General features: G+C 53.3%; 4 protein-coding genes across 4 annotated transcripts; 2 read left to right on the top strand and 2 right to left on the bottom strand.

Annotated features, from left to right (window-relative positions):
* Window positions 1–3,722: 3,722 nt before the first annotated feature.
* On the bottom strand, window positions 3,723–5,335 carry QC764_707900 (uncharacterized protein; the record flags this gene model as incomplete). Its single annotated transcript, XM_062950409.1, has 3 exons — window positions 3,723–4,536; window positions 4,600–5,050; window positions 5,116–5,335. The coding sequence occupies 3 exons, from the start codon at window positions 5,333–5,335 to the stop codon at window positions 3,723–3,725; spliced, it is 1,485 nt and encodes a 494-aa protein (XP_062796422.1).
* A 2,811-nt stretch (window positions 5,336–8,146) lies between these two features.
* On the top strand, window positions 8,147–11,699 carry ASE1 (Microtubule bundling protein). The gene is made up of 3 exons (XM_062950408.1): window positions 8,147–8,754; window positions 8,811–9,069; window positions 9,125–11,699. The coding sequence occupies exons 1-3, from the start codon at window positions 8,644–8,646 to the stop codon at window positions 11,215–11,217; spliced, it is 2,463 nt and encodes an 820-aa protein (XP_062796421.1). The 5' UTR covers window positions 8,147–8,643; the 3' UTR covers window positions 11,218–11,699.
* Window positions 11,700–12,044: 345 nt separating this feature from the next.
* On the top strand, window positions 12,045–15,016 carry IRS4 (Increased rDNA silencing protein). Its single transcript, XM_062950407.1, has 2 exons — window positions 12,045–12,780; window positions 12,849–15,016. Exons 1-2 carry the CDS (start codon window positions 12,709–12,711, stop codon window positions 14,670–14,672), a joined length of 1,896 nt encoding a protein of 631 aa, XP_062796420.1. The 5' UTR covers window positions 12,045–12,708; the 3' UTR covers window positions 14,673–15,016.
* Window positions 15,017–15,515: 499 nt separating this feature from the next.
* On the bottom strand, window positions 15,516–20,854 carry CDC25 (cell division cycle-related protein). Its single transcript, XM_062950406.1, has 3 exons — window positions 19,356–20,854; window positions 16,517–19,302; window positions 15,516–16,393 (listed from the first exon to the last, which is right to left on the bottom strand). The coding sequence occupies exons 1-3, from the start codon at window positions 19,995–19,997 to the stop codon at window positions 16,366–16,368; spliced, it is 3,456 nt and encodes a 1,151-aa protein (XP_062796419.1). The 5' UTR covers window positions 19,998–20,854; the 3' UTR covers window positions 15,516–16,365.
* Window positions 20,855–25,951: the final 5,097 nt, after the last annotated feature.

Raw genomic sequence — 25,951 nt, 5'->3', positions numbered from 1 at the left:
CTGCCCGGGTCGGGTGTTGTGTTTGCTGGTTTGCTGCCCACGCATGCCCAAGCACTCCAAGATACGGAGGAGGTCACACCCACACTTTTTGAATAGAGATCGCTGGGCAACCCCAACATCACCCAAAACCAAGGGGGTCGACGTAGCGGGCGCATTCTGAAGCACACAAGCCAGCAGCTGTGGTCAGACAGGCACACAGGCACCGCTCGGAACGCCTCACTCACCGCTGACAATTCCACCTGTTCACGGATGTGGGGGTTTCGTACAACTTCCGTCACAAACGACAGCAGACGGCTGGGAGAGCAGGGCACCAATTATACATATTTCTACCAGCTACATGTCATTGATAAGGATCAAGGCTCACCGCATCGTGAAGGCTGCCACGGCAGGCGGTGAGACATCATAGATAAGAAGTATTGATGGTCTCTTCGGAAAATAACTGGCGATAACACTGATCGGATTTCGAACCTCGCCGGAAGGCAAAAAGCTTCGTGAAACGTCGTTTTAATATGCATACAACGACATCAACCTGCACATAATAGACAACTTCACGGATAGATATCTCCAGACGTGGGCTTCTTGAATTTACACACACGCCGTCGTGGTGTGTAACACAGAGAACTCCCACGTCTGCCAAGACGATCAGCCTCTCTAGCAGCCCGCCTTCCTATCTCGGGCTTGCTTAATCACTGGGCACACATGATTATCTTTTGGTGACTCCTCATCAACTGCTCCCTCGTCTAACAACTTGAGCCTGTTTTTGGCAGTTTGGACAACTGGATGGTCTGGTATGGCATTTTATTCCATAGGGCAAATGGACACGATGTTACAACGGGGTCGTCGAATAAGCTGCCCGGGGTGCCCCAGGTGCCTCGGCAGCCAAAACCTTCTCGAAGAAGAGTCGAACCCCGAAACTCCACCTTCTAGATTTCGGGGATTTGATTTCCCCATCAAATCCACGACCATTTCGGCATCCTCGGACGCTCGTTTGAGATGGCGATGTTTTTTCTTCCAGCTTCACAGTCTGTCGGCGATAGGATCAAACCGGACGGAATTATCTGCCGTCATCGTCCATATCCGCCATATGCACCTCGATCAATCAAGACCACATGCTGATACCACACCTTATCGAGAGCTAAAGGCTTGTTATTAATCCGGAAAAGGCCACAGGACGCGTGGGGACTAAACTTGAATGCGGGGTGCATCAGCCCGTCCGCGATACCATGACGATCGATTCGACCAGGGGTGGTGCACCGTCTGCGCGCTTGTGAGTGACTTTTTTGGTGTCCCTCTTCTTGGCTTTCCGACTTGTGATATCGACGAACGCCTATCAACGAAGAAAGCCTCTTGAACGTCACCCGCTGACACAATATATCAGGTGACCCCAAGCCAAATCACTCTCTGTATCACCAATTCCAACAAGACAACACATCCATCAGGTACATTTAAACAACAAACTCCATCCCAGTTGCCCCTCCAAGCCAAATCCACCCCACGAACACAACGTGACATGGCTCAACGAGGGACATCCCAAACTAACAACTCCAAGAGAATTGGCTTTCCTGCCCACAACCCTCCGCAAAACCTAATCTGGACATCCCGCCGCTTACACCATCCCACGAACCTGCCGAACCTCCCTCTACGCGAGCAAAAGGAACCGAAGAATCAAGCAGCTACTCGTCGCTACAGACACCATGGGAACAAAACGTCCGTTTGCCCGCCGACATGCCACCCCAGATGCCTGACGCTAGGGCAAGGGACGTACGTTGGGCTGCAAGAAAAACGCAAAAACAGACGATACCACCAACCTCCCTCCCTTCCCCCTCCCCACGCACATGCGGCTGTCGTATCGTGTTTCAAAAAAAAAAAAAAATGTTCGATGCCTTCCTGCAAACCACGGTGAGTGGTGAAGAGGGGGCTCCACATGCGCATTTTTTGTGTCCGAGAAGACTTCTACGAAACCTTCCAATTTCCATCATCTCCACTTTTTTATTTTTCGGATTGGTTTGTGGAGTTTTTCCCAAATTCAATAACAGAGTGAACATGTTTTGATGTTATCGTCCTTCTGCTTTGGTTGACCGAGTCCATCCGTTTATACCCGCTGATAAAGCATAGTTGACAGACTGCCTCTTTGGGGAGACCTATCACGACAATATCAGGTGGTGTGTGTGTACGTGTGCTCTTCGGCAGTACCAAGAGAAAATATCAGGCCGCCAAGAGGGGGGAGTAAGCCTGATTATTCTCGTTGCATACCAACAGTGTGCATGGGTAGGGGTTGAGAGGATCGGGGAGGAATAGGCGGGATCTGAGGTGAGAAGGTGGTGATGTTTGAACCTTGATGACCGGCCGAGTTTCGTTGCAGCGAAGGCTTCGAGAAGGTCGGCAGTTGAGTTTGGATAAGGTTAAGTGAGACAGAGTTGTTGTGACTTTCCTTATGGAGTAGTCTATTCAGGGGGCTGCCAGGGCTGATCACTACCTGCTTTATACGGAAACTACTGACTGAAGCCAAGCCGGAAAACTGCTTGAAATCTGTTACAGCTGGTGGTTTACTACAAGCAAAGAAGTGGCCGGATATTGATTTGTAAATGCTGTTGCACATCAGAGTAAGCACTGAAAGCCTTCAGTCATTTGGAAGTCTCTCAAACTCGGGGAAAATATCTCAAACTCGGAGAAAATATCTTCACCACCACAGGGCTGTCTTGAAGCCATGACCGGCCACAGTCACCCCTCAAGTGTGAGCGAGAAAGAAAGCTCACTGCATACACTAGATCGATTCTGACCTTGACAATCACAAAAGAACAAAGGTGCCTGCTTACCCAAATTAACATTTTTTGCAAGTTCTCCAAAGAATCAGAACCCAACGACTGCTAGACCACTTGCTTCTCGAACAGTCTTAGCCCATATATCAACACCACCCAAAACTTTACACATGCCATTGCTTTCAATGCTCTTCATCCAAATTACTTGCGGCCCCTATAAACACATTTGGCTGTATAATAAGACTTAAACACCAAACTTGATTTTGGAAACAAAGGCAAGGTAAATACTCCAGATAGCTAGTTTGTGAAACCAAGACCGCAACTACCTAGAACAGCAGCAGAACAATATCAAACCTCAACTCTACCAACGTTTCCACCCACATGAAAACTACTCACCATCCTCTATTCCAAATACCAGTAGCAACCCCTGAAAGCGGATGGGTGAACGGGCACAGGAAACTCCCACGTTTCATCGCCGAACATGTCAGACCCTTATTCCCCTACCCGAAGCGGGAGGCATAAACCATCAGCTTTTGCATAAAGCACGGACGGCACAATGAAAGGGTCTTTCTAGAAAATTCACCCGTGAAACAACTTTCCTCGTGTTTCGAAGTATCGTCCTAGAGACCAATTTGACCTTCAATTGTTTAAAAGTATTGTGTCAAGACTAATTTCTGCGCAAAGTTGTCATGGTGTGACTAGTCAGTCCTAGGAAGTTTATGATAATAAGATGTAGAGTACACAAACTACAGTACCCAGAAAGCTATTTACACACTACCTCGGATAAATGAACAAATGAAAGTGGTATTTAACAGACACAAGCCATTTTCCCCAGCCATAAACCCCTCCCAGAACCATAGTCCAAAATGACAAACCCAGCCCCAACCCTTCCCAAACACCAAAACACCATATCCAAAGCAAACCACCCAAAACAGAAGAAAACAGAGGCGCTCAACACCCCCCCTAAAAAGGCCGCCCACTCCCCTCCCAACCCCTCCCCGTAGGCGTCACCCCAGCCCTAGGCGTAACAACCCCATACCTCCTCGACACCCTCCCCTCATCATACCTCCTCTCCTCATCCCTCACCCTCAAATCCAACTTTCCCCCCCCACCATCACCAGGTAATAAATCAGGAACATACTCCGGATAAATACTCTCACTATAAACCACCACCCTCTCCCTTGTCCTCCCCCTCTCCTCCTCCATCGACCCCCTACTCGTCATTGTCGTAGTCCTCGCCAACCCAATAGCAATCTCCTCAATCTCCCTCTGCACATCACTAACCCTCATAATCCCATTCCTCGTCATCGTCTGCTCCTCGCTCTCCCTCGGACTCGAACTTCGGAGCTCCTGCTGCTGTTCGGTCGTCGTGATGACCCTGGTGATGATAGGCCGTAATTTCCCTCCTCTCCCCCCTCTTCTCGCCCTCCCTCCTCGAGACAACTTACTCCCGCCACGTCCAAACTTAGCCCTGACACTCCTCGCAGGGGAGGACGATCTATTAGCCTTGTCCCAACCAACCGATTTCTGCCCTGATTCCAAATCAGGAGCTCCATTGGTTGTCGCAGGGGCGATGGTGGATCGACCTAACCACCCACCCCTCTCCCTCCTCCGAAATATAGGCCTCAACGCCGGGGCAGAAGCGGTAATAAGCGCCAGGTTCGTCTCAATGGCAGAGGTGACAAACCCGACGTTCGACGTCGGATCAGACAGCGCAGTAAGGTTGAATAATCCCTGAACCAGCAAGACGAGGCGGACGACGGAGGTGATGGTTACTCTTTTTCACCACAACCCAGGTCAGCACACAAGATAACCAAGTGAGAAGAGGGAGGTCACATACAAAAACCCCAACAAAAAAACAAACAACAACGCCATCTTTGTCCGTCTCGGTATCTTCAGCTTGGCAAATATCCAAATCGGCGTCCCCAAGATCAGGAGGTCGGTGGCGATGTTGATCACGGCCGTGCAAGTGTATAGCACCCGGCGGTCAACACACCTACCACCCCTAGTAGTGAGATCCCAATTAAAGGCGATGGGTAGGCATTGAAACGTGATAGCAAAAAAGACAGCCACCATCTGGGAGATGTTGGCAATGTTGAGCCAGAGCAGAAACCGTCTGACGCCGTCTTTTTGACCGAACAATCGAGACAGGAAAATAAGCGCAGATGACTTGACGAGGGCGAGAATGGGGTTGTACAATATCTGCACGGCATAAGCCCAGATAAGACCCTGAGTAGGGTCGTGGGATGGGACTTGGCTGATGGGGATGCCAATGAAGTTTGTTTTGATGACTGGACAGAAAAAGAGTCAGTTAGTGGTTGTTGCCATAGCAGGAAAATAGCAAGGGGACATGTACAAAAGAAGCTGATGACCGTCTCTGCGACCGACATCAGCATGGCAATGCAGACCAGCCAATCATCCATGGAAAACTGGCTGCTGGCCACCCTGCCCGCCACCCTGACGGAAACCACTATAAAAGCCAACACCGGAAAGAAAAAGTTGATAAAGAGCGCAAAGATCTGTAGTGAAGATGGTGCCGGCGAAGTCGGCAGGGCAAGAAGTGAAGAGGCGTCCATGACGCAAAGCAAGGTGGAGGTGCTATCTCATTACAATCAATGGGATATAAAATGTGGCTTGAATCTCCATTAGGAGAGTGAAAAGAAGACTGCCAAAAGAGAGACACTGCGGAATACTCAAAAGAATAGTAACTCGAGATATCAAAACAGGACGGGATACTCCCCCAGATATAAGCCATCGACTTTCCCTAGTCTGAGCAGAGACGGGATGTCGACGACGTCAAGGAAACACATCATGGCCTTCTTCCGGGCAACACTGTGCCGTGTCCAGCTTCTCTCGAATGGCTCTGGCTTTGGTAGAGGCCGGATAGTGGACTGGAGAGGAAAAAGAGATGCTGTACGTCGATCTGAGAGTGTGTCTCGTCTCGTCTCTTGGTGCGACTCACATGCAAGTTCCCGGCCGGATAAATTGTCTGGTGTATCAAGATGGACTCTGCAGTAGATCTCGCCAGGCAAAGGTGAACTGGTGAAGGTACCGGCTAACGGCCGGCATAGTTAAAAGTCACGGGCTGAACCCATCTGTTTCGAGCTGGGTGGCAATATCGGACATGGCCGCTCAGTGGTAGCATGACAAGAAAAGAGATATGAGATCAACGGTCGAGGGTCTCATAGTTCCCGAAGTCAACATCCAGTGTTGAAGTGCACACGTGGTGCCGTAGTCACCGATTTATTTCTCGGTAGATAAAATATAGACAAACCATTCACCACTCACCCTGAGCCTTTGACTGTAGGATAGGGAGTCTTCCCGACCACACCAGCGGCTCGGATAAACATGGCCAAGACCGGTCCTCACCCTGACGGAGAAAACCCCGAGTGTAGGATCCAGAGAAACCATCGAGCACAAGGTTGACAGGAGAAGAAAGAACAGAGAAGACAATCTACTCTTCCAGATCGTCTGAATATGGGGTGACATTACGTCGTCTGATTGCGGCGGTGGCTGATCAAACAGCGGTAGAAGTTCAGTCGAAGGACTCTCAACAGGGACCGGGCTGTCATGCGAAGCAGGAAGACCACAAGAGCACTCTGGCGAGAGAAGTAACAATGATCGGCACAGAATCTGGGGAAGTCGGCAGTTGCCAGGACCTGTCTGGGTTCTGGACCATGAGGATGGCGGATAACAGTCAAAGTTAGATAGAGGAAGGCTCTTTCTCAAACTCGCCAGAATTGCGGCTCGATGGCTATGTCAGGATATTTTCGGTCTGGCCAATGAGATCTCTTTACTATGTTAAAGCATCCAGATATGGCAAGAGGCAACGAGGCTTGAGAGTGGCTTCCAGGGGCAGAGGAAGGAGTGATGGTGGGGGGGAGACGCCTGATCTGGTTGGCTCGCGACTGCCTTCCTTACCTTTGGCTGTTTTTTAGCAGCTTCTTTGTTTGGCTACGGAGTTTCTCAAGATCGTGCCTTCTCACCTCATGAAGGGACGGGTGCAAACGATAAAGGGTCCAAAGGGAGGAGGACGTCAACGCACAGACCGCATGGCATTGACCCAGATCTCCTGTGCGGGGGAGAACTGCCGGCAAGGGGTCGCATCCAGAGAAAAAGAAGGACTCGGGACGTCAACAGTCATCCATCTCATGCGTTGGAGAGTCTAGGTTGCACAGCTTCCGAGTCTTGAGGAGGCGCCGAGAACTGCATCTGAGGTTGAAAGGCGACCCCTATATTACAGGTACGGGCATATATGCCTCCATCCCATCCCAAGCAACGGCGATGTGGTCTGTGCGATTGATGCCGCGGAGGTTCGTTCGTCCCAGAAACGACGTTGCTCTGGACCATACCGGCCAGTTTGTGTCGAACAATTTAGCCAACTCCCACCGCTTCAGCAGCCCCAATAGCAGCGAGCTTGCGTCGACGGAATCTGATGCGGCCGCTGACCCTGAACGCATCGCATCCAGAAGACTTCCATTGCGACCTCTCATCTTGTCCACCTCACGAACCGATGCTCTGGCAACGGGAGACACACGGAAATCATCTCCTCCGGCTGCCGTCTCCGGACGGTGTGACAATGGCCGGAAGTGACTAGAAACCGAGATTAATGCTATTGGTGTTAAGCAGAATGACTCTTTGAGGCTCCGGTTGTTCTCCAGGTTGGTCGTGTCCGCTTGTCCAGGAACTCGTATTTCGAGATCATATGCGTCCCTCAAGTAACCGGCCGAGATGTTGCGGGTCTAAACGGCGGATATCCACAGTTGAGGATGCAAGGGGAAGAGGAAGGGCGTCTGTCTCGTCCGGTGATTGTGATCTCTTTACCTTGACACGCCCTTACATCTCGGGGGCAGAGCAACAACGGCTTACCCATTGCCGCTCGCACGATGGTGTCAAAATCTGGCGAAAGGCTGTGCTTATCGCTCGCTCCCTTTGAATGCTCTCGGAACGAGGTGCATATCGAGTGGTTTGACCGAGGACTTGCCGGGAATAGTAATAAGCTGAGAAAGCTGCAGTTGGAAGCTGTGTGCATTGCTGACAGCCCCCCTTAGGGCGCTTAAGAGAGATGTTAAACCCCACTAACCCCCAGCCATCTTGTTTAACTGATTCAAGGAAATGTTGGATCTGGAAAGCCAACAAGCATCTCTAGAAGCTGTTCCCATGTTCAGATCCCCCGGATTTGCTCATAGACGTCCCGCTAAATGGGCGAAATCAAGACTCGATGCGCCTTGGGAGCGGGGTAGAGATGCGAATGGTCGTCAGGAACAGGGAAGTTCAGGCGGGGCCTCCTGAACGGCTGAAACTCCACCCAACCAAACACAGGGATATAGGCAGACGTTGCCCTGACAACGGGCGGGAGCGCGAACCAGGATTACGAGGTGCAGCGCTTTCTGCAGGCGATTCCTGGAAACAAGACGCAGCATTTCGCACTTTGCCGTTTCCTGTCTCGCTCGACTTTCATTTTGTTCTCCTCTTTTCTTTCTGACGACGCTTTCCCCGCGACCTGTGAGCGACAAGAGCTGATCGACCGGCCTCGCCGCAAAACTCCACACGATCAATCCCGTCTCTTTTCATCTCGACATCTTCACTTTTTTGCGATGCGCCGACGCTGCCACTACCATTCCCACCAGGTACAATAGCGACTTTTGTAAACAGCTGCAAGGCCACGACACCCCAGGCCAACTGCTGCCGCTGCACGTCATTCTGCTCTGCATTGCGCTGGATGGCACACCCCGCCACGACCGACATCATCTGTACACTCGTTACCACAACACAGCAGCATTACCGACTGCCCCTAGCAATCATCTCCACTGGAGTCGCTTCATCAGGCATCCGATCTACAACCCACTGCGCATCCTGACGACAACCTCACCTCCCCCCCACGATGGACACCAGCTATCTGGCCCAGCAGGTCAATACAATAATTGGCCAGCTGCATGGCCTGTTTGACGAGATTGGAGTCTCCAGCCATGAGCGCGAGTCGCGAGAGGCAGAGGTATGCGCATTCAATTGCGGCCCGATCGCAGATGTTCACTGACCAAATCACATCAGCTCTTCTCTGCGCTTTCCGAGGCACTCAACAATCAAGTGCGACTTGTCACATCTGAAAAGAAGGGGATGATTGAGCAAGCGCAAAAAATGATGACCACCATTCGGCAAATGGAGGCTTCCCTAGACGACAGCACATCGCGCCGCTATGAGGACGAGGACATGAAAATCACTTATCCACTCACAAGGTGTCTCAAAGTTCTCGAAAAAAAGCAAAATCAAGTCAGTCGGCTGCATAGAGAGCGATTCGAGCAGGTCAAGAGTAAGTGCCTCACAACACCATGCCACGTGTGTGACTGCAGCTAATGATGTGACAGCACTTGTTCAAGCGCTCGAGTCTTACTCGTCACATCTTGAACCATCATTTGTCAAGATTGAGCTGCCGCCCACCGCGCCAGATCAATTAATTCCTCCAACGTTTGACTTGTCACCCAAGTATGTGGACAAGTTGGATGCTGAGTTTACTCGTGTGTATGAGGAGTACATGCACCGCGTGGAAACTGTCAAGGGCTTGGGTGAGAATATCATCCAGCTCTGGGCTGAACTGGGAACCCCCCAAGCGCAAACAGATAATGCGATAGTGAAGTTTTATCGCGATGCCCCCGAGCAGCTTGGTCTTCACCAGGAGGATCTTGCTCGTCTGAAGGCCAAGAGGGACAAGCTTTTGAAAGAGAAGGAGAACCGCGAAAGACGTCTTAGAGACCTCAAAGATACTGTTGAGGGTCTTTGGGAGAGGCTCGAGGTTGATGAGGCGGACCGTAAGGCGTTCCTCAACAGCAACCGCGGCTGCGGAATCCGGCAGATTAACGAGTTCGAGGAGGAACTTGCGCGCCTCAATGAGCTGAAGAGGCAAAACCTTCACATCTTTGTCGAGGATGCTCGTCTGAAGCTTCAGGAACTTTGGGACACCCTGTATCTTTCTGAGGAGGAGATGCTCGAGTTCACGCCAGCCTTCTCCGATGTCTACAGCGATGCTCTTCTTGAGGCCCACGAACGCGAAATCGTTCGGCTCGAGGTCCTCAAAGAGCAACGAGCTCCTACTCTGGCTCTCGTTGACAAGCACAAGTCCCTCATTCAAGAAAGAGACGAGCTTGCCGCTTCAGCCCAGGATTCTTCCAGACTAATGATGCGCGGACAGAAAGGCGAGAGACGCGACCCAGGCAAGCTACTGCGCGAAGAGAAGATGAGAAAGCGCATCGCCAAGGACCTCCCCAAGGTCATCGCCGAGCTCCGCAAAGGCCTTGAGAAGTGGGAAGACGACTACGGCCGACCATTCCTTGTACACGGAGAGCGCTACCTGGATGTCATCGAACTCGAAGATCCCCCCAAACCGACCCCCGGCCCCAGGTCGAAGACACCAGCCAACGCCTCGGCAGCGCCCACCGCTGTGACCCCGGGCACCTCCAGGTCAAACAGCACCCTCTCCCGCGCCAAAAGCGTAGGCAGCCTGAACAAACCGAACCCGCAGCGGAACGGAAACAAAACCCCCACCACGGCGAGCACCACCACCACCACCACCAAACCAACTCTGGCCAGGGCGGCAACAGTCACAGCTAATACAGTCATCAGCAAGGGCAGTCCGATCCGCGGAAGCACGGTTAGCCACCCCCGACCGCCGCTCTCAAACCTTAGGAACGGAAACAACTCCCCGGAGCGACCTCGAGCATCGGATTCGGTTAGTAGTGCGACTGGAAGTCTGAGGCTTGTCATGAGAGCGCCACCGCCGAAAATGAGGGATTTGATGCCGGCTCCCGAGCTGAAAATGGAGGCACCGACGACGATGCCATCTTTCAGGAGTTCGATGAAGCTGGGGTCGAGTGTCAGCATTGTGAGGCAAGTCCAGCCCGAGGATGTTTATGACGAGAGGGACAGGTATTCTTCCCAGAACAGCAGCGATAGCAGGCCGAGCAGCAGGGAATACACCACCACTTCGAGACAGACGAATCACACGGACGACAGCAGCAGGCCGCCGACGAGGGAGTATAACCCGCCATCGAGGCAGAACTCGACAAGGGAGAGAGAGTATGATTCGTCGTCGTCGTCGACGAGGCAGAGCTATGAGCCGCCGTCGAGGAGTCCGCTGCAGTATTCACAGTCGGCAGCAGCACAGCAGAGGCAGGTGTCGGACACGTCGACTATTGTTAGCGGGGTGTCGGGGTCGGAGAACTGGGAGACGTATGATGATACGAGCGAGCCGGAGGTGGATGTGTCCGAGGCGTATTATGCCAAGGTTAGGGCGGCGCAGCAGGCGGTGGGGTTTGGGACTATTAGGGGGGTGCAGAAGTTGAGGAGTGGTGGGGGGATTCCGCCGCCGTCGTCGCAGCAACGTGCTGGGAATGTTGTTGTGGATGAGGATGGAAATAGGATTTTGAGTGGGGGGAGTGAGTGGACTGATGAGGATGCTTTTTGAGTGAGCGAGAGGGCTGGATTTGGGCAAAAGGGAAGGGTTGGGTTTCATTTCGAGGGGTACTTGTTTTATGAACTACTTTTTTACTGTCGGATGGGTTTGGTTCCTGTCTGATGGGTTTCTTCGGTTTTTGCTTCTTTGGCTTTTTCAGCTTGGTGCGGGTCAAAACTTTGTATCAGAAGGGGGGTTCATGTATATTGTTATATGTATTTTTTGATGGTTTGGGTCCAGCAATTGGAAAGAACACGAGATGGGATTGATGGCTGGGAGTAAGGGAATGGGAACACCGAATATGTTGGATGGGAGTTCGGTGGTAAGATGGATGGATACCTATTTGTAAATGGCTGGCGTTTGTATAAGGGGGAGTTATTATCGTTTCGATATGCCCTGAATACTAGAGGCTGATCGTGATATATCTTTATCCTTTGGTGCATTAAGTCTGGCATTCTTAACTTTGCAATATATATATGTCTATATCAGTCAGATTATGTGCTGTCGTGACAACCTTGGATTTACGGCCATCAGTTCCACCGTTTTTGCCATCTTCAACATTTCAGCCTTGCTGTCAGCGACAGTTACATCGGTCACCCTAGCGGGCCTAAACTTCTGGAACGCGCCTCTTTAGCGGGGCATCAGTTAGCTCGTTGGAGCCTTACAGAAGACGAGCAGCTCTTGGCTTCAGCTCCCGGGGTCTCTGGCGCGCTTTCAGCAGGTCCCTGACAGCGCGAAAGGGTGGCCCTGTGCTTGCTGTTTCGTTACCCCATGAAACATATTTACATTCGTCATCAGCCGCACCTCAACCCATTGATGCGAATGTTCCTTTGGGAGCTGCTGTCTGCCTGTTCCTAATCCTTTCCCTCGTACAAAACACACCTCACTACGACATTGACATCCATTACATTTCCCTTGAACTGATTCGATGCCCCGGGCTGGCAGCTAAGAAGGATAGGTACACCGGCTTTGTCCCGCCGCGCGCTGTAAGACTGAAACATTATCCGGTCCTTAACCGGAGGGGGAGGGGGGGCGAAGCTTTACCATTCCACGGGCCTATCGAGATTTAAGAGACATCCTAAATGTCGACCTCACCGACTCGAAATCAAGGCGGCGGTCTCCCTACAAAAAGCGGTACCAACAACAGCAATAATGCGGCTGCTCTCTCGGCCGCCTTGAAGGGCGCAACTCTTGCTTTCAACGCCCAAAAGGCTGCCGCCGCTACGAATAATAAGAACGCTGCTGAGACGAAACAGACGTCGATATCCCCGAATCGAAACACGACGCAGAACAATACTACGAGGACGAGAACAACCGGGGCCGGGGCCGGGAACGGGGCTTTCCTTGCGGCGAATCATGCCGCGAGAGATGCCTCTGTTTCACAGACACGATCGCGGGCGAGTTCGGTGGCGCACAGTGCTTCTGGGAAACTAGAGATTGGGAGGCAGGAGACGGGGGTTAGTTGGAGTAATCAGGGGGTTAGGGAGGATAACATTGAAAAGGATGATGATGGGCTGGTGGCTCAGAGAGTGGCTCAGTATCTACATGCGGGCAGTGGGGGGGGGATCAGCCCGGGTACCAGCAGCACGCCGTTGTTGTCACCACCGGGGCCGGGCAGGAGTAATGCTGGGGATGGCGGGAAGCAATCGTCTGCCTCGTTTATAGCTGCCACGCTCGCCGCCAGCAGGTCTACTTCTCCGATTCCGAACACGAACCAAAAGGCAAACAACAATGGTGTTACCCAGGCCCGCCCGGGTAGGAGCAGGGGACATAGCACCGGAGCTGCGAGCGTGTTGTCTATGGCGCCGAGTTTAGGTCCGAAGTCGGTGGATGCGCTGGATACCGAGTCGATAATGCCGACGACGTCTTTGGTGTCGTTGTTTGAAAGCAAGGGCGGGGAGGATGTTGACCCTGTTAAGAAGAGGGACGCGCCCACACCTAGTCAGCAAAAGGTATCACCCTCGCTGTCACCGAGGGGTAGGAGCCCTGGGCCGGCCGGTGAAAAGCAGACACAGGAAGTGCTGGACGAACAACAGACCAAGACAAAGCTTAAACCAAAACCGAAGCCTAAGCCTAAAAAGACGCCCGAGTCTACTGAGAAGCCTAAAGCTGAGGGTGAGTCAAAGCTTGAGCATCATGAGATAAAGCGTCCTGGCACGCCTCCTTCGAAATTTTCTTCGCCTGCTGTTTCTACACAAGTTGTCTCTCCTCAACCAAGAAGGGTTGCTAAGACGGCAAAACTGGAACCCCCGGCACTACCACCTGCTAGGAAGACCAGTGACAAGAATACGAAAACACCTACTGTTGAGGTTACTGCTATCCGGTCGGCCAGTATGGAGGAAGCCAGGCCTGAAGAGAAGCAAACTGCCAATGTGGTTGAGCAGAGGCCAGTCCCGGCAGCGCCAGTCATGCGTCGGGTGTCTGAGTGCTCAATGTCTTCTGATGACAGCTTCGTGTCAGCATCCTCAGCTCAGCAACCAGAGCCGGAAGAAGTTGAGGAACCTACCCCTCAAGAACAAGACAACAAGCCCCAAGAGCAACAACAACAACAACAACAACAATCAAAACAAGCACCCAAACCACCCAAATCCCGTCGCCGCCCAGCCTCCTCCCCACCACCACGCCGACCTTCAGCACCAAGGCTATCAACCCCCAACCTCGGCCTCGACTCCCTCACCAACGCCATCGTAGCCAGCAACTTGGCTTCTTCCCGACTAACCCCCTCTCCATTAGCACCACCCCCCATCCCTCCTCCTTCCAGACGCCATAACCCCCACCACCATCACAACGATAAATCCCACAACGCTTCCCTTCCGCAAAGAACAGTCGACTCTTTGACGCCTCATCGCAGTGGCAATTCCAAATCGGGAAGTCGCTCCCCAAAACGGACGGGAATGCTCACCACCCTCCGGCAACCCCCCACGTCTCTGTCAGATGACGAAGACGCCAGAAGGAAAATGCACAGGCACGCCCACCGGAAGGGAAAGGTGCTCGGTCATCACATACCCGGCCGGAGGAACCACGCTCACCATGAGGGGTCGAGATCGAGGTGGAGGGATGAGGTTACGGCAAGGCAGAGGAGGAGGTATGAGGCTGTTTGGGCGAGCAATAAGGGGTTGTTTATGAGGCCGGGGTGGGGGTTTACCGGTGGGGAGGATGATGATGAGGAAGGGAGGGCACAGGCTGGGACGAAGGAGGCAGATTTGGTTGTTAATGTTGTGGTGAGGGATATTTGGGACAGGAGTCGGCTGCCGAGGGAGGAGCTGGCCGAGATATGGGGGTTGGTTGATCGGGGGGGGAAGGGGGCGTTGGGACGGGAGGAGTTTGTGGTGGGGATGTGGCTCGTCGATCAGAGGTTGAGGGGGAGGAGGTTGCCCGGGAGGGTGGGGGGGAGTGTCTGGGAGAGCGTGGGGCAGGGGGTGGTGAGGGTTTTGCCGCCGAAGGGGGAGTTGAGGAAGAAGAGGTGATGGTGGGGTTGATGATGGGGGGGAATATAAGGTGTGGTGTATACATAATGAACGGGGATGACCGATGATGGGATGCGCTCAAAGGACAAGAGCTATATAGCTGACGTTGACTTTACCTACTTGTTACCTATGTATGTACCTATGTATGTATACGAGGGATGAAATATAGATATCAATGAGCCATGAGGCGGTATAACATAACAAGACGGTAAAGGGGGTGCTTACCTCATCCCATTGCCCCTTTCTAGAAACCAACTTTGAAGAAAGGTAGATGAATGATGCTGCCTATGGGTCGCAGTCATGACACTGATGGGGTTTTTTTTTTTTTTAAAAAAAAAAAAGTATCGGTACTTCAACCGAGCACTGCACAAACACACAACCTACCACCACACGTCTAATCTCAGGTTACAAGTCGCGGCTTTTCTCCCCAGTCACCCGTCCCTTTTCACATGCTTCGTGTAGAGAAACCGCGCGAGCGGAAGTCACCCCTCCCGAATGCACGCCCGAAAACCCCTCTAAAGTCCCCTCATTACTGACAACACAACATCATTGGCTACGTACCTCCTCGTGGCCATGCAAGCAGACAGCGAGCGGCATAAACATGGCCTGTCAACTGCATGCGAGCCATGGTGATCAATCTGGGGTAGGTAGCATCCGGGCCAACCTCAACATCCTTGGCTGCTTGACCTCGGTTCAAGTTTATCACTCACTCATTCACTCAATTCCTGATTCTCATGACCAACAAACTCCAGAGTCATCAGTTCACAAGCATGAAATGATGACTGTAGAAAAGAAGACTGCAATATCCCACACTAAGTCTACACCATCCATAAATCATCAAGTAGTGGTGGCAGTATGAAGCAGATTAAAGCTTTCTAAATCCCGATAGCTTAATCCCCCCCTCCCCCATTCATCAGCAAATGAACCCTCATCTATTTCCCCTTCCCCTTGTCTGCCCTCTGCTCCCAGGATGGCCGAAAAAAAATCCATGAATGTGCCTGCTAAAATTCGACACATACACATATCCCACACACACACACACAGACAGATACACACACAGCCCTTCAGCCCTCCCATATGTCCATATCCCTTCAAATTTGCCTGGGGCCTTGGAATCCCCCTCCCACCATATACCCTTTTCTCTTGGCCATATAAAATAACTCTTCCCGACCCAATCCCATGCCATAACCATGCTGCCCATATATGAGTTTGTTGCCCCGGTTCCCACCAAGATAATGGTAGTCCTCCAAAGCTGCCTGCCCTTCAAGTTTGTTTCTTCCTCTCCTTTCTGGCCTCGCTCGGTCGGTCGTCGGTGCAATTCATCGCCGGAGCTGCAAGATTGTCGTCGTTCCAGGGTCGACTCGGGGATACCTTGGCGTCCAGTCTTCCCACACGGTTTCCTGGTCGGCGAGATGGGTTTATCCCGGTTCGGCAGACTCCTATAAGTGACACCAAGCGCCCCCACCCTCTCTCTTGACGTCGAAATCGAACCCCATGAGCTCCCAGAAAACCCTGTCAAATACAATCGACAGCTCCATCATCCCGCCCTTGGACCCCATTGTCGTACAGTACATGAACATCCACACATCTCGACCGTCCATGATCCATGTACCGTCCCAACATCGACATTCGCACCGTAGAAGCCCGTCGTAAAACTGTATAGGTCAAGTATATCGCATCCCCCTTTCGCTCTTCATAGGAACCCAGACTCGGCCAAAACTCTGCAAAACAAAAAATCAAAGCGTTAGTACGGAATAAACTGCTGCCTCATGGCATAAGAAGTCGGCTTGAAAACGCCAAACAGGAAATAATTCGGGTGTGGGCGAAAAGAAGGGCGGTACTACCTGACGATCTTTTCGTCTTCCCGCTCGCGCGGCTCAATCTGCAAGCTCTTGTCGTACATCTCGTGCACGTCTCCCGCCTGCTGCATGTTGCTGAGTATGTAATCCTGGAGCTCGGGGACCGGCTGGAGCGAGTAAGCCACATTCTGGTACTGCTGAATGTCCCGGATCACTTCGGCCGTCTTCGCTCGCTTGGCAAAGTTGATGAGGTTAGTCTTCTTGATGATGGACGGGATGCCGTCCTCGATGAAGGTCAAGTCGGTCAGGTAAACACCAAAGAAGGGAATGCAGGGGGGCTGTTGGGCGTGCAGCGCTTCTCTGTACTCGCCAAAGTTCTTGGTGCTGGCCATCAACTTGCGCATCGTCTCCAGGGTGGCGTGAATGCGCTGCGGCACTTGATCCCATGTCCGCTTGAGGCGGGCAATAGGCGCAGTACCCAAGGCGGAGATGATGGATGTGAGGGTCGAAAAGTTGTTGAGCCCACGGCACTTGTCGGCAACCGCCACAAAGTGCTTGATAACAACGACGCGTTTCCTCACGTCGGTCTGTGACAAGATCATCTCAGCCACCCAATTGGTCATTTGATTAGAATGAAGAATTAGGGCCTTCACGTTCGGAGCAGGCTCTGGCTCTCCCTCTCCAACCTTCTTCTGCCAAGTCTTGTTCAGACACTCGGTTGGCTTGATCTTGCCGTACAGACGGGACTCGATAATCGTGAGCTGGCGGGCGAACTCGGTAACGTCGATGTCGAGGAACTTGAGCTTCTTCATGTTCTTTGGCATGATGGGAGCTGGCGTGTTCTGGTTGACCGTCTGAATCATGCGGCGGGCGCCCGCCTCCTTGCCATTCAGTCGCTGGTCGAGTACCGTCATCAGAGGACCCGAACCGGGCGTCTCGGTGGATTTGACCGTGTCCTTGGCAAAGTTGTAAACATCCCGCAACAGCTGCTTCGTGGCTTCCTCGCTTGGGTCCTCCATCCAGAAGTTGTCGAACCAGTTCTTCAAGATATTGACGATGCGGAAGCGGATCAGTTTTTGTTTCTGGTTTGTCCACTGGTCATACTCGGGCTGGGTCAGTCCTTCTGGCGGTTGCAGGTTGAACCTCTTCACCAAAAGCTCAAACAGCTCTCGTGCTGATGTGAACGACCGATAGGTAAGAAGAAAGGTGTTGTTGAAGTTGGCGTCGAGCTTGTCGTGCCGTGTAAGTTGCTCCACCAAGGCCATCAGGGAACCACCCTTGACCGTTGGCGGTTGGGTTTTGAGGTCCCAGGAAAGGTCGACATCGTGGTCCAGCCTCAAGAACTCGGGGGTGTCGTCAATCAACGTTTGCTGCACCGGGGTAGGGTCTTCTCCAAAGAACTTCTTAAGCTTGTCATCCTTCCGGTACGGGTTAGTCGTCATCATGGTGTCACCTTCAGTAAACGACTGCGACCCCATAGGCATTCCCGGTCTGACAGGCCGCGACAGCGACTCTGTCCGCTGATGCGGTCGTTCATATGGCATGGTCTCCATCCTTCTTGGTTGCTCTCGCGTGGGCACTTCTTCCCGCATGCGCGTCTCGGCCTGTTGCTGCAAGACAATCGAAACCTGCTCGGAAAGAAGCTGGAGCGAGAATCCGATATGGGATGAGTTCGTCTCCAGTGCTCGTGCGCAGTTTCGGACATACTCCAGCCGTTCCTCCAGAGCTTGACCCCTCACCTCTGACCACTCGTCCGCCAACGGACCAGCCACTGCTTGACAACCCAGAATCAAATCAGAGATATTATCATATAAACTTTGCTTGTTGGTGCTAAAGTCGGCAAGTTGCGGCGTTTGGAACGTGTTGTCCAGCAGCGAGAGGTCGATTGATTCAATCATGGCAATCCAGGGTTTGAACATATCCAGTACCTTGCTGCCGGCGGCGCAAACAGCATTTCCAATCATTTCGTGCTTGTAGGGGGTGATGATCTTGTCCGTAACCAGCAGGTTCTTATCCAGCTCACGGATGCTCGAGACCACCATCCTTTTTAGCTCATCAAGCCGCTCCAGAAGCTTGCCATCCAGGAGGGCATTTGGTTCAACCAGGCCTTCCTCATCCTCGAGAAAGTTGGTGGTGATGGCGTCACGAGGACCTAGTCCATTGTTCTGCCAGCTGCCACCCGCATTCGACCCAATAACAAAGCCTGGGAACAGTCGTGGAATCTCGTCGCCTCGTTGCTGCTTTGCAACCTCGAGATAGCTAAAGACACCTAGCAGGACGCCGTCGGCTTCCTGCAGGCATTTTTGTATCGACTCGGCATTGGGCCAGTCCGCCGCCGCGATGTGTGAAGAGATGACGAGCTTGCTAAACTTGGACATCATGTCACGGAAATGCGGGTAGAGCGCCTTGTTTGTCGAGATGATCGAGGGTTGGCCTGAGTGGTTGTCGGTCGTTCCGGAGCCTGCTGCCAAGAGAAGGCGCAAGTGATCTGAGATGTCTTCAGCGCGTGCAACATACTCTGCCCTGTTGCCGCTCGTGATGACCTCCCTGTAGCGGTCAATAGCCTTCTTCATGTTGGACACCAAACGAGGCCAGTTGAGTGCAGGTGTCGTTCCGTCGTCGAAAAAGGATCGCGGAATCGTTGCAGCAGTAGGCAGGTTGAACCCGGAGCTGGTAAACGCAGTGGCTGAAGATACCATTGGGGTCTGAGCTGAGCTGCCGTTTGGAAACGTCTCGCCGCGAGCTCTCGTCACCGGCGACTGCCCGTTCATAGAATCCATGGATGGTGCTGGAGAAATACCGTCACCCATCTGGAATCGGCGTGAAACAGGCTGGGTCACGCAAGTCAGTAACGTGTGCACAACTAAAAGGAGTCATGACATACCGCTGAGCCTCGCATGTTCATCAGAGCCTCGCCTTCTAATTCGGATGCCGAGTTGACGTCCGATTCGTCCTCCTCGTCTCGGGTCAGCCCTCTGGCAATCATTTCGGCCGGCGGCCTTGTTCGGTCGGGAACACTGAGATTCATGCGATCTCTTGGGCCTGTCTCGGTCACCGAAGAGGGAGACTCGAGTGGCAGGTCCGCTCTGCTCTCGCCCGTCATGGTGTTGTAGTAGAATAGCCTGCCGTCTGGAGTGGCTTGAGGGATCCAGAAATCGGCCCTCAGCCTGTCGCCTTCGGTTCCCTCGAGGGGAAGGCCCTCGACATCGTCAAGTTCGGAGCCATCTTCATCCTCATACTCTCCTTCGTATACTTCCGGGTGGTCATCAGGTTCCTCCTCGACCTGTTCTGGCTCGCCGTTTTCTTCAAGCTCTGGGAGTTCGTCAATGATCTGGCAGTAATTACTAGGAAACCAGCCTCTGACGCCGTTGATGACACCGTCCCACCATCCGCTCTCGAGCCGAGTAATGACCTGGATAATGTCGCCTTCATGAAAGCTCAAGCTCGTCCTGTCATCAGCCTCGTAATCATAGAGCGCCCTGACGTACATGGCACCAGGAGGTGCCGACCCCACGATGCCGTTCATGGGGAAAGCAGACGCAGGGGGATCCAATTTGTGGAATAGAAATCGTCGCGATCGACACGGGGACCCCTCCTATGACGCGGGGCAGGTTAGATGGTGGTAGAGCAGTTGTTACTTGTTCCACCGCCGAGTGCAGTCGATCGAGGCTCAAGATCTGTGGGTGGAAGCTGTGCGTGTGGTTCGTCGTGAAATTCTAACCCTTGAATGCCGAGCAGGGGGTCTGTGCCATTAGCATGTTGAGGTTGTCGTCAGTGGAAAGACCGCATGGAAGCACGAGCAGATCGGAGACAGGTTGGTCGGTATGCAGTATTGGTTCAGCCTGGCTGGTCTCCCCCGCTTCTCTTTCTGTCTCCTTTCAACGATTCCGAAAAGCAAAAAGCGAGATAACGGGGATGGAATCGCAATCTGTTCGTTGCCGCAGTGGACTAAGAGAGTGGCCGCCAGCCGGGCGGGTATGGCTCACTAGGCGGGAAAGACACTGTCGGGGCGCTAGACGGTCTGTCTGGGAACGATAGTGTCGCGATGACGGACGTGACTGGTTGGATGGGATCGATGGTCTGCGCGTAAAGGTGTGGTCGAAGAGGGAACTGGTGCAATTCGCCCAATTTTGCGGTCGAGGGGAGTCTTAGCAGGGTCCTAAAGGCGGGCGCTGGAAGGATTGGCGTTCCCAGGCGGTCTCGTCCTCGTTCGGTCTCCTCGTCCTGTCTTGAGTCTTCGCCCCCGCAGGCCCGTCGGGGGTGGCTCTCGAGGCTGATGAATGACAGCGCCTGGCTGCGCGGATTCACCTCTCTTTTTTCTGCTGCGGCTGTTAATTCAGCAGGCAGCCTCTGGGCTCTGTTTTTTGCGTTCTTCGTGCCTGGGAATCGGATGAAGTCCCTGGGTCGGGGGTGATAAAAGAGACAGTGTTTGGGGATGGGGGCCTGGCGAAGAGAGGGTCCGTTCGTTGGCCGCAGCTCTCAACAAGCGGGGTGAACAAGGCCGACCCCATCCACCTCCCTCAGCTGCCCGTGCCCCCTTTCCTTGACTTTTATGACGGATATGCCCCCCCGGACAACGGGTGGGCCGGTCACAAAGACAACGAACGGTTCAATCTCAACAGTTTGGAATCATATCTCTTTCCCATCATATTTCATGACTGTAGCAGTGCTCTCCGGGACGCCCTCAAGGGTCAAACCACAGCATCCTCTCCCCCAAACCCCGCCCTCTGCCAATGCCTGGACTCTGAAGCGGTCGGTCTTGGCAGCAGGTCTCCCCTCCCCCTGAAAGCTCTAACCGCATTTTCGTGCAGGTCCCAATGCACCCCCCGTACTGCTACAATCCAAGGCTACATGAATACCCCTCCCTCACCTTCCCATGTTAGAGATAGATCCGCGCGGATAAGAGAGAGAGTCAGTCGAATCACAGCCACAGCCTCAGCAAAACTACATAAGCAAAGCTGCTGGCAGCCTTTCCGATGGACTGATACTGATCATAGGTCTATCGCTGACACGCAGTTACCGTACTCGCAATCAACCTAGTGTCGCACTCGCAATCACGCATAAGCAGCAAACGACCAGACAAAAGCCACGGCCGGGCCAAAATTTAATATCAAGAAAGCAGCACTTCACGTTCCCGCAAGCAACACTTCGCACCCGGTTGCCAGGCTCTTGGGAAGGCCACGGTTTTCGACCCGAGTCGAGTCATTTCACTGGGCTGCACAGTACCTACGCTGCCGTCTCCTCTTACGAAGTGCTGGCCTTGCTTGGCCAAGGTCTACCGTGGTCCTCTCCTGTCGACCCTTGACGTGAGCAAAGTCGTCACGCAAAGCTGCCCAAAATCCACCGGTAGCTGTAGTTGGTTACAGAGTACGCGTGGCAAGTGTATATACGCACGACGCAGTAGTGCCCCGTATATCAACACCTTTGCGAGCCGTCGCGAGTGGTCGACCATATCCCGACTAAGCATACCCAGCAGTCGTTGTAGTCGAAGAGGGACCATGGTCAAAAACTGCTTGTCGTTCCCACAGCCCCTCCTGTTGCTGTCCATCATCAAGCAATGCCGTGGTTCGTTCTACTGCCTCGTCTTATCTGGAGCCCTTGACACCTTGAATGCGTCACAACTTGTCGTCACTGCCGAGACATATAAATCGCTCCTGTTGGTCAAAACTTATGGATGCTGCTCTCGTAGCCGAGGGTCTGGTCCAAAATCGTGGCACTGTCCCATCCAGAAACAACTGTCCACGATAGAGTTCCCACAATCCGAAACCCAGTTTTCGAATTGGGGACCCAACTGGAACAACCCAACCCAACAAAACGGAGCTCTCGGTACAGCTCGGGAGGGGTGCCGAAAGAGGGAGGTGAGATCATGGCATGTCGTTCTGACGGTATGTTTCATGCTACCACGCCCACGACGGGATGCAGAAGGTAAACGTCGAAGGGAGCCAACACCCAGAACCATCCCATCACCGCGCATGTGCCCTCTGCCTGCAATGTGGTAAGCGCTGGGAAGGTGGCAAACACCAGCTTCCTACTGTAGACGCGGAGGTATGCTCGAGACGAATAAGAACCACTGCTGATATAGTCGACCGATACGAACACTGGCGACCTCCAACCGCCTGCCTCGAATTGGCTCACTCAGACCGGATTTTGGGGACGTCGGGTAGCTGAGCCAGCCCCTTGTTTTGCTCGTCTGCGTCAGCGGAGTATTGTATTGGCTGCTGTGCGGCCAGCCAGGCGACGGAACCCATACTCTGTATCACAACAGTAATAAGAGTGGCAAGATATCATGTGTAACAGAAATCTGTACGAGCGAGACCATGATACGCACGTGGTGCTGTCTGTATGCAGCCGAAGGCGAAACGTTGTTGAAGGCCTCCATGGCGTCAGCCCGTGTCCTCAGCCAAAGTCCCGTGATCCGGCATCTCGCGCTCGATATGTTGAGGAGGCAAGATTGGTAGGGCATGAACGTTGACAGGCCACCGACATTGAACCGCACATCGAGTGTGTAACCATCGACCATAAGTTGACCACCACGTGTACCCCTGACGAGACCCTTTCTGGACTGCATCGTTTTCGAGCGCCGGACCGTCGACGGCAGAGGCCCGGTCCTTGCGAGACGGACGGTTGGTCTGAAAAACAGCAAAACGCCACACCGCTGGATAGGGAAGAAAAGAGCGGTTTTTTGTGCCGATTCCAGTCGACTTGCAGTTGCCCCTGGCATTCCCCTCTGTTGTCTTTGCCGTCTTCCTGCGAGGAGGGGAAAATCGGCGGCCCAACCCGAGCTAGCAAGGGGTCTGGTACCCCTCCCCCAAAGTTGTCAAAATGTGCGGTGAGCGAGCGGTGACAAGCCTAGGCCCCGCGATGAAGATGTTTTGGAACGGGTTGAAGGGCTGCTTGGCTGTCCCTATGGGAGGGGCATGCCACGCTGGATGTGATCAAGGTTGGGATAGAGATAACCAGTCGCTTGGGGTAGGGAAGAAGTGCTGGCTGGCGTCCACCTGCTGCATCAGGAGAAGGGTCGAAGCTGATACCGACTGCCCCTCCATCACCCATGGTTTCCGGGATCCCAAAGAAGAGGGAGAAATCTTTGATGACTTGCGTCCGTCCTGGGAAGATGATGCGACTTCCGGCATGGCCGTGGCCCTGGAGTCTTGGTCGCGGGGTCCAAGATCTGAATCGCCAAAACTAGACAGGAAAAAAAAAGTAAGTTCTTGATGGAGCCAATTTCCGAACCCTCGGCCTCGGGCCACACCTTTCCAGGGCCCGGGTGAGACCCGAAAGGGAGATGGTCCCACCCTGAAGCAGCGCGTGAAACATGATGAAATGATTTCTGACTTTGGTTTATGATGAATGGTCAAACAAATGCGGTGCTCTTCGAGGGGCGTTGTTTGGCTTTGCTGCTCCGGCTGCGACATCCAAGGGGGTGGAAAAGGGGGGGGGGCAGTGACAGAGTGGTTGTTGTCGTCCGTTCGGTGTGGTTCACGTGTGCTTTGCATGAAGCTGCAGGCGTGTTCGCAGAGAAATGGCGATCATCCAACGATCGCTCGACGAGAGCAAATCTCTGTGCGCAAGACTTCGCCGAGTGACAAGGGGGCCCGTCGTGCCGTCTCATCTCCTTCGAGAAAGAAAATCGACACCACCCTACCGATAGCTGGTGAGGTAGCGTCCGCAAAATGTCGTCAAATTCTTTTTCGTATGTGTGCCGTCCGGTGCTCAATGCGGTTAGAAGGCACGGTAGGATTGATCCCAAGATGTCGTGGTGTTTGGTAGTTGACGACACCCTCCTCCGTCGTTCCGAGCATTACTGTGTCCAGTATCGCCGTGGCACGGCGCATTATAGGAAGGATCCAGGATGAGTTGGTTAATAGCACCCGAGATTTCATCGTGTAACCACTGACCAGCAACCAGCGGCCAGCAAAAAAGAAAAGCAACACCCATCCATTCCGCCAATCCGTCAGTTCGTGACACGCACTGTGCGCGTTGTGCTGACCTGCCACCGTGACACTAGAGGCTAGAGGCTAGAGGCTGATGTCCCCGCTGACCCGTTCCTGGACGTCCTGATCAAAGAGGGGCAATCTCTGAGCAATCAGCCAGGAACTTCATAGCCGGAGGGGAAGGGAGGGGGAGGGTGAACCGTTTTTGAGATACGTCGTGATAAGTACAGCATCTGAGCAAAAGAGAAGCGGGCATGCTGCTGTAGCTTTGCACATGCACATGCAACCAGCCAGCAAAGCAGCAGGCGAACGTCTTGCCGGCTGCACACTCTCGATGACGGATTCCCAGTCTCCCCAGTGTCCCCGAGAACACCGAGGGGACAGTGTCAGTGGTTGTCTCTGTTCTGCTTGGTGGGCTGGTGGTGGGGTGGCTTATCGACGGTTTCCTCAAGGAGGGGTTGCATTCCCAGCTCTGGGAAACGCCAATGTGGCTAGGGAACCGGCTTCAACTTCCGCCCCGGATTAGCGCACATGTGTTGGCTGGTTCTCACCGTGCGCGCAATTTCAGGGGGGTGGTGGTCACAGAAAGGAAGAGTGAAAATTCTGATACGGGAATCCCAAAAAGAAAGAAAAGAAAATAGCAAACACCTGGCTTGCCCATCCGGGCCCTGAGTTGGGTGAGATGTGGCTGATCTGTGCCGTATTAGTACCGAGCAAAAGTTCAACTCCATCGTCTCGATCTCTCGCGAGAACTGATGGAAAAAGCTCACCCACAATTCCCACAGTTTAACCCCTCCAAGAATTGGGATCATGCCTGTGAGAAGCTGGAGTGTTCTGCGGATTGTTCGGCCAAGACGCCAAGAGCCGCAAGACAGACCGATCCCCGCTGAAGCGGATCGCGGAGGCACGTCTGCCACGCTGATGGGACCGAGGGAATGAAAATGCTTCTGCTTCTGGGCTGGCTGTCGTGCTGAGCGAGCGGCAGCATGGCCGTTCGGAGATGGCCTTGGACGACCATGGTCTGACATTATTACCGGGGGAGGGGGAGGGGCTCGAGAGCTACATGCTACCTCAGGCGGCTTCTAGCCGGTAGAAGCATCATGGATGTTCCAGCCGACGAAACGGGCGTGCCATTGCAAACGCTATCTCCATCACCAAGAAAGCCTCTGTCATGAGCCATGGAGGGGGCTGTTGTGTACATACGCAGTAGGTGACCTAATCACGGGACAACAAATGTGTCGATGTGGCATCGCCGTCAGGACAGGTATTGGCTCTAAACACCCACTGGCACACAGCCTTGCTTTTTGGTTTGCAAGTTGCGGCATTGTCATGCATATCCTCTCCACACTCGCCCATCAATATCAAATGAGGGATCGCACTGCCAGGGAAAAGGCCTATTTTGGGTACAGCACCAGCACCACTGCAGCAGAACGTGGTGAAAAAGAGGTCTCCCTCCGTTTGAAATGGTAGTGTAGATGCTATGCCATTTCATACCCGACACCTCCCCGCCATGCCAACGCAACGCTGCGACAACAGCCCCACCGCA

The sequence above is a fragment of the Podospora pseudoanserina genome (genome assembly GCF_035222485.1).
Source record: "Podospora pseudoanserina strain CBS 124.78 chromosome 7 map unlocalized CBS124.78p_7, whole genome shotgun sequence".
NCBI classification, from domain to species: Eukaryota; Fungi; Ascomycota; class Sordariomycetes; order Sordariales; family Podosporaceae; genus Podospora; species Podospora pseudoanserina.
The sequence above is the reverse complement of the archived record's forward strand: the minus strand, read 5'-3'. Positions and strand labels throughout refer to the sequence as shown.

Excerpts from the sequence above, each read along its gene's own strand:
- ASE1 (XM_062950408.1), top strand. The coding sequence starts at position 8,644 with ATGGACACCAGCTATCTGGCCCAGCAGGTCAATACAATAATTGGCCAG. Across the intron at positions 8,755-8,810 it reads GCGAGTCGCGAGAGGCAGAG|CTCTTCTCTGCGCTTTCCGA; the intron begins GTATGCGCATTC and ends AAATCACATCAG. Across the intron at positions 9,070-9,124 it reads GCGATTCGAGCAGGTCAAGA|CACTTGTTCAAGCGCTCGAG; the intron begins GTAAGTGCCTCA and ends ATGATGTGACAG.
- CDC25 (XM_062950406.1), bottom strand. The coding sequence starts at position 19,997 with ATGAACGGCATCGTGGGGTCGGCACCTCCTGGTGCCATGTACGTCAGG. Across the intron at positions 19,303-19,355 it reads TGAACATGCGAGGCTCAGCG|CCTGTTTCACGCCGATTCCA; the intron begins GTATGTCATGAC and ends TGCGTGACCCAG. Across the intron at positions 16,394-16,516 it reads GAAGACGAAAAGATCGTCAG|AGTTTTGGCCGAGTCTGGGT; the intron begins GTAGTACCGCCC and ends TTTGTTTTGCAG.
- IRS4 (XM_062950407.1), top strand. The coding sequence starts at position 12,709 with ATGATGATGGGCTGGTGGCTCAGAGAGTGGCTCAGTATCTACATGCGG. Across the intron at positions 12,781-12,848 it reads TGGGGGGGGGATCAGCCCGG|CAATCGTCTGCCTCGTTTAT; the intron begins GTACCAGCAGCA and ends GATGGCGGGAAG.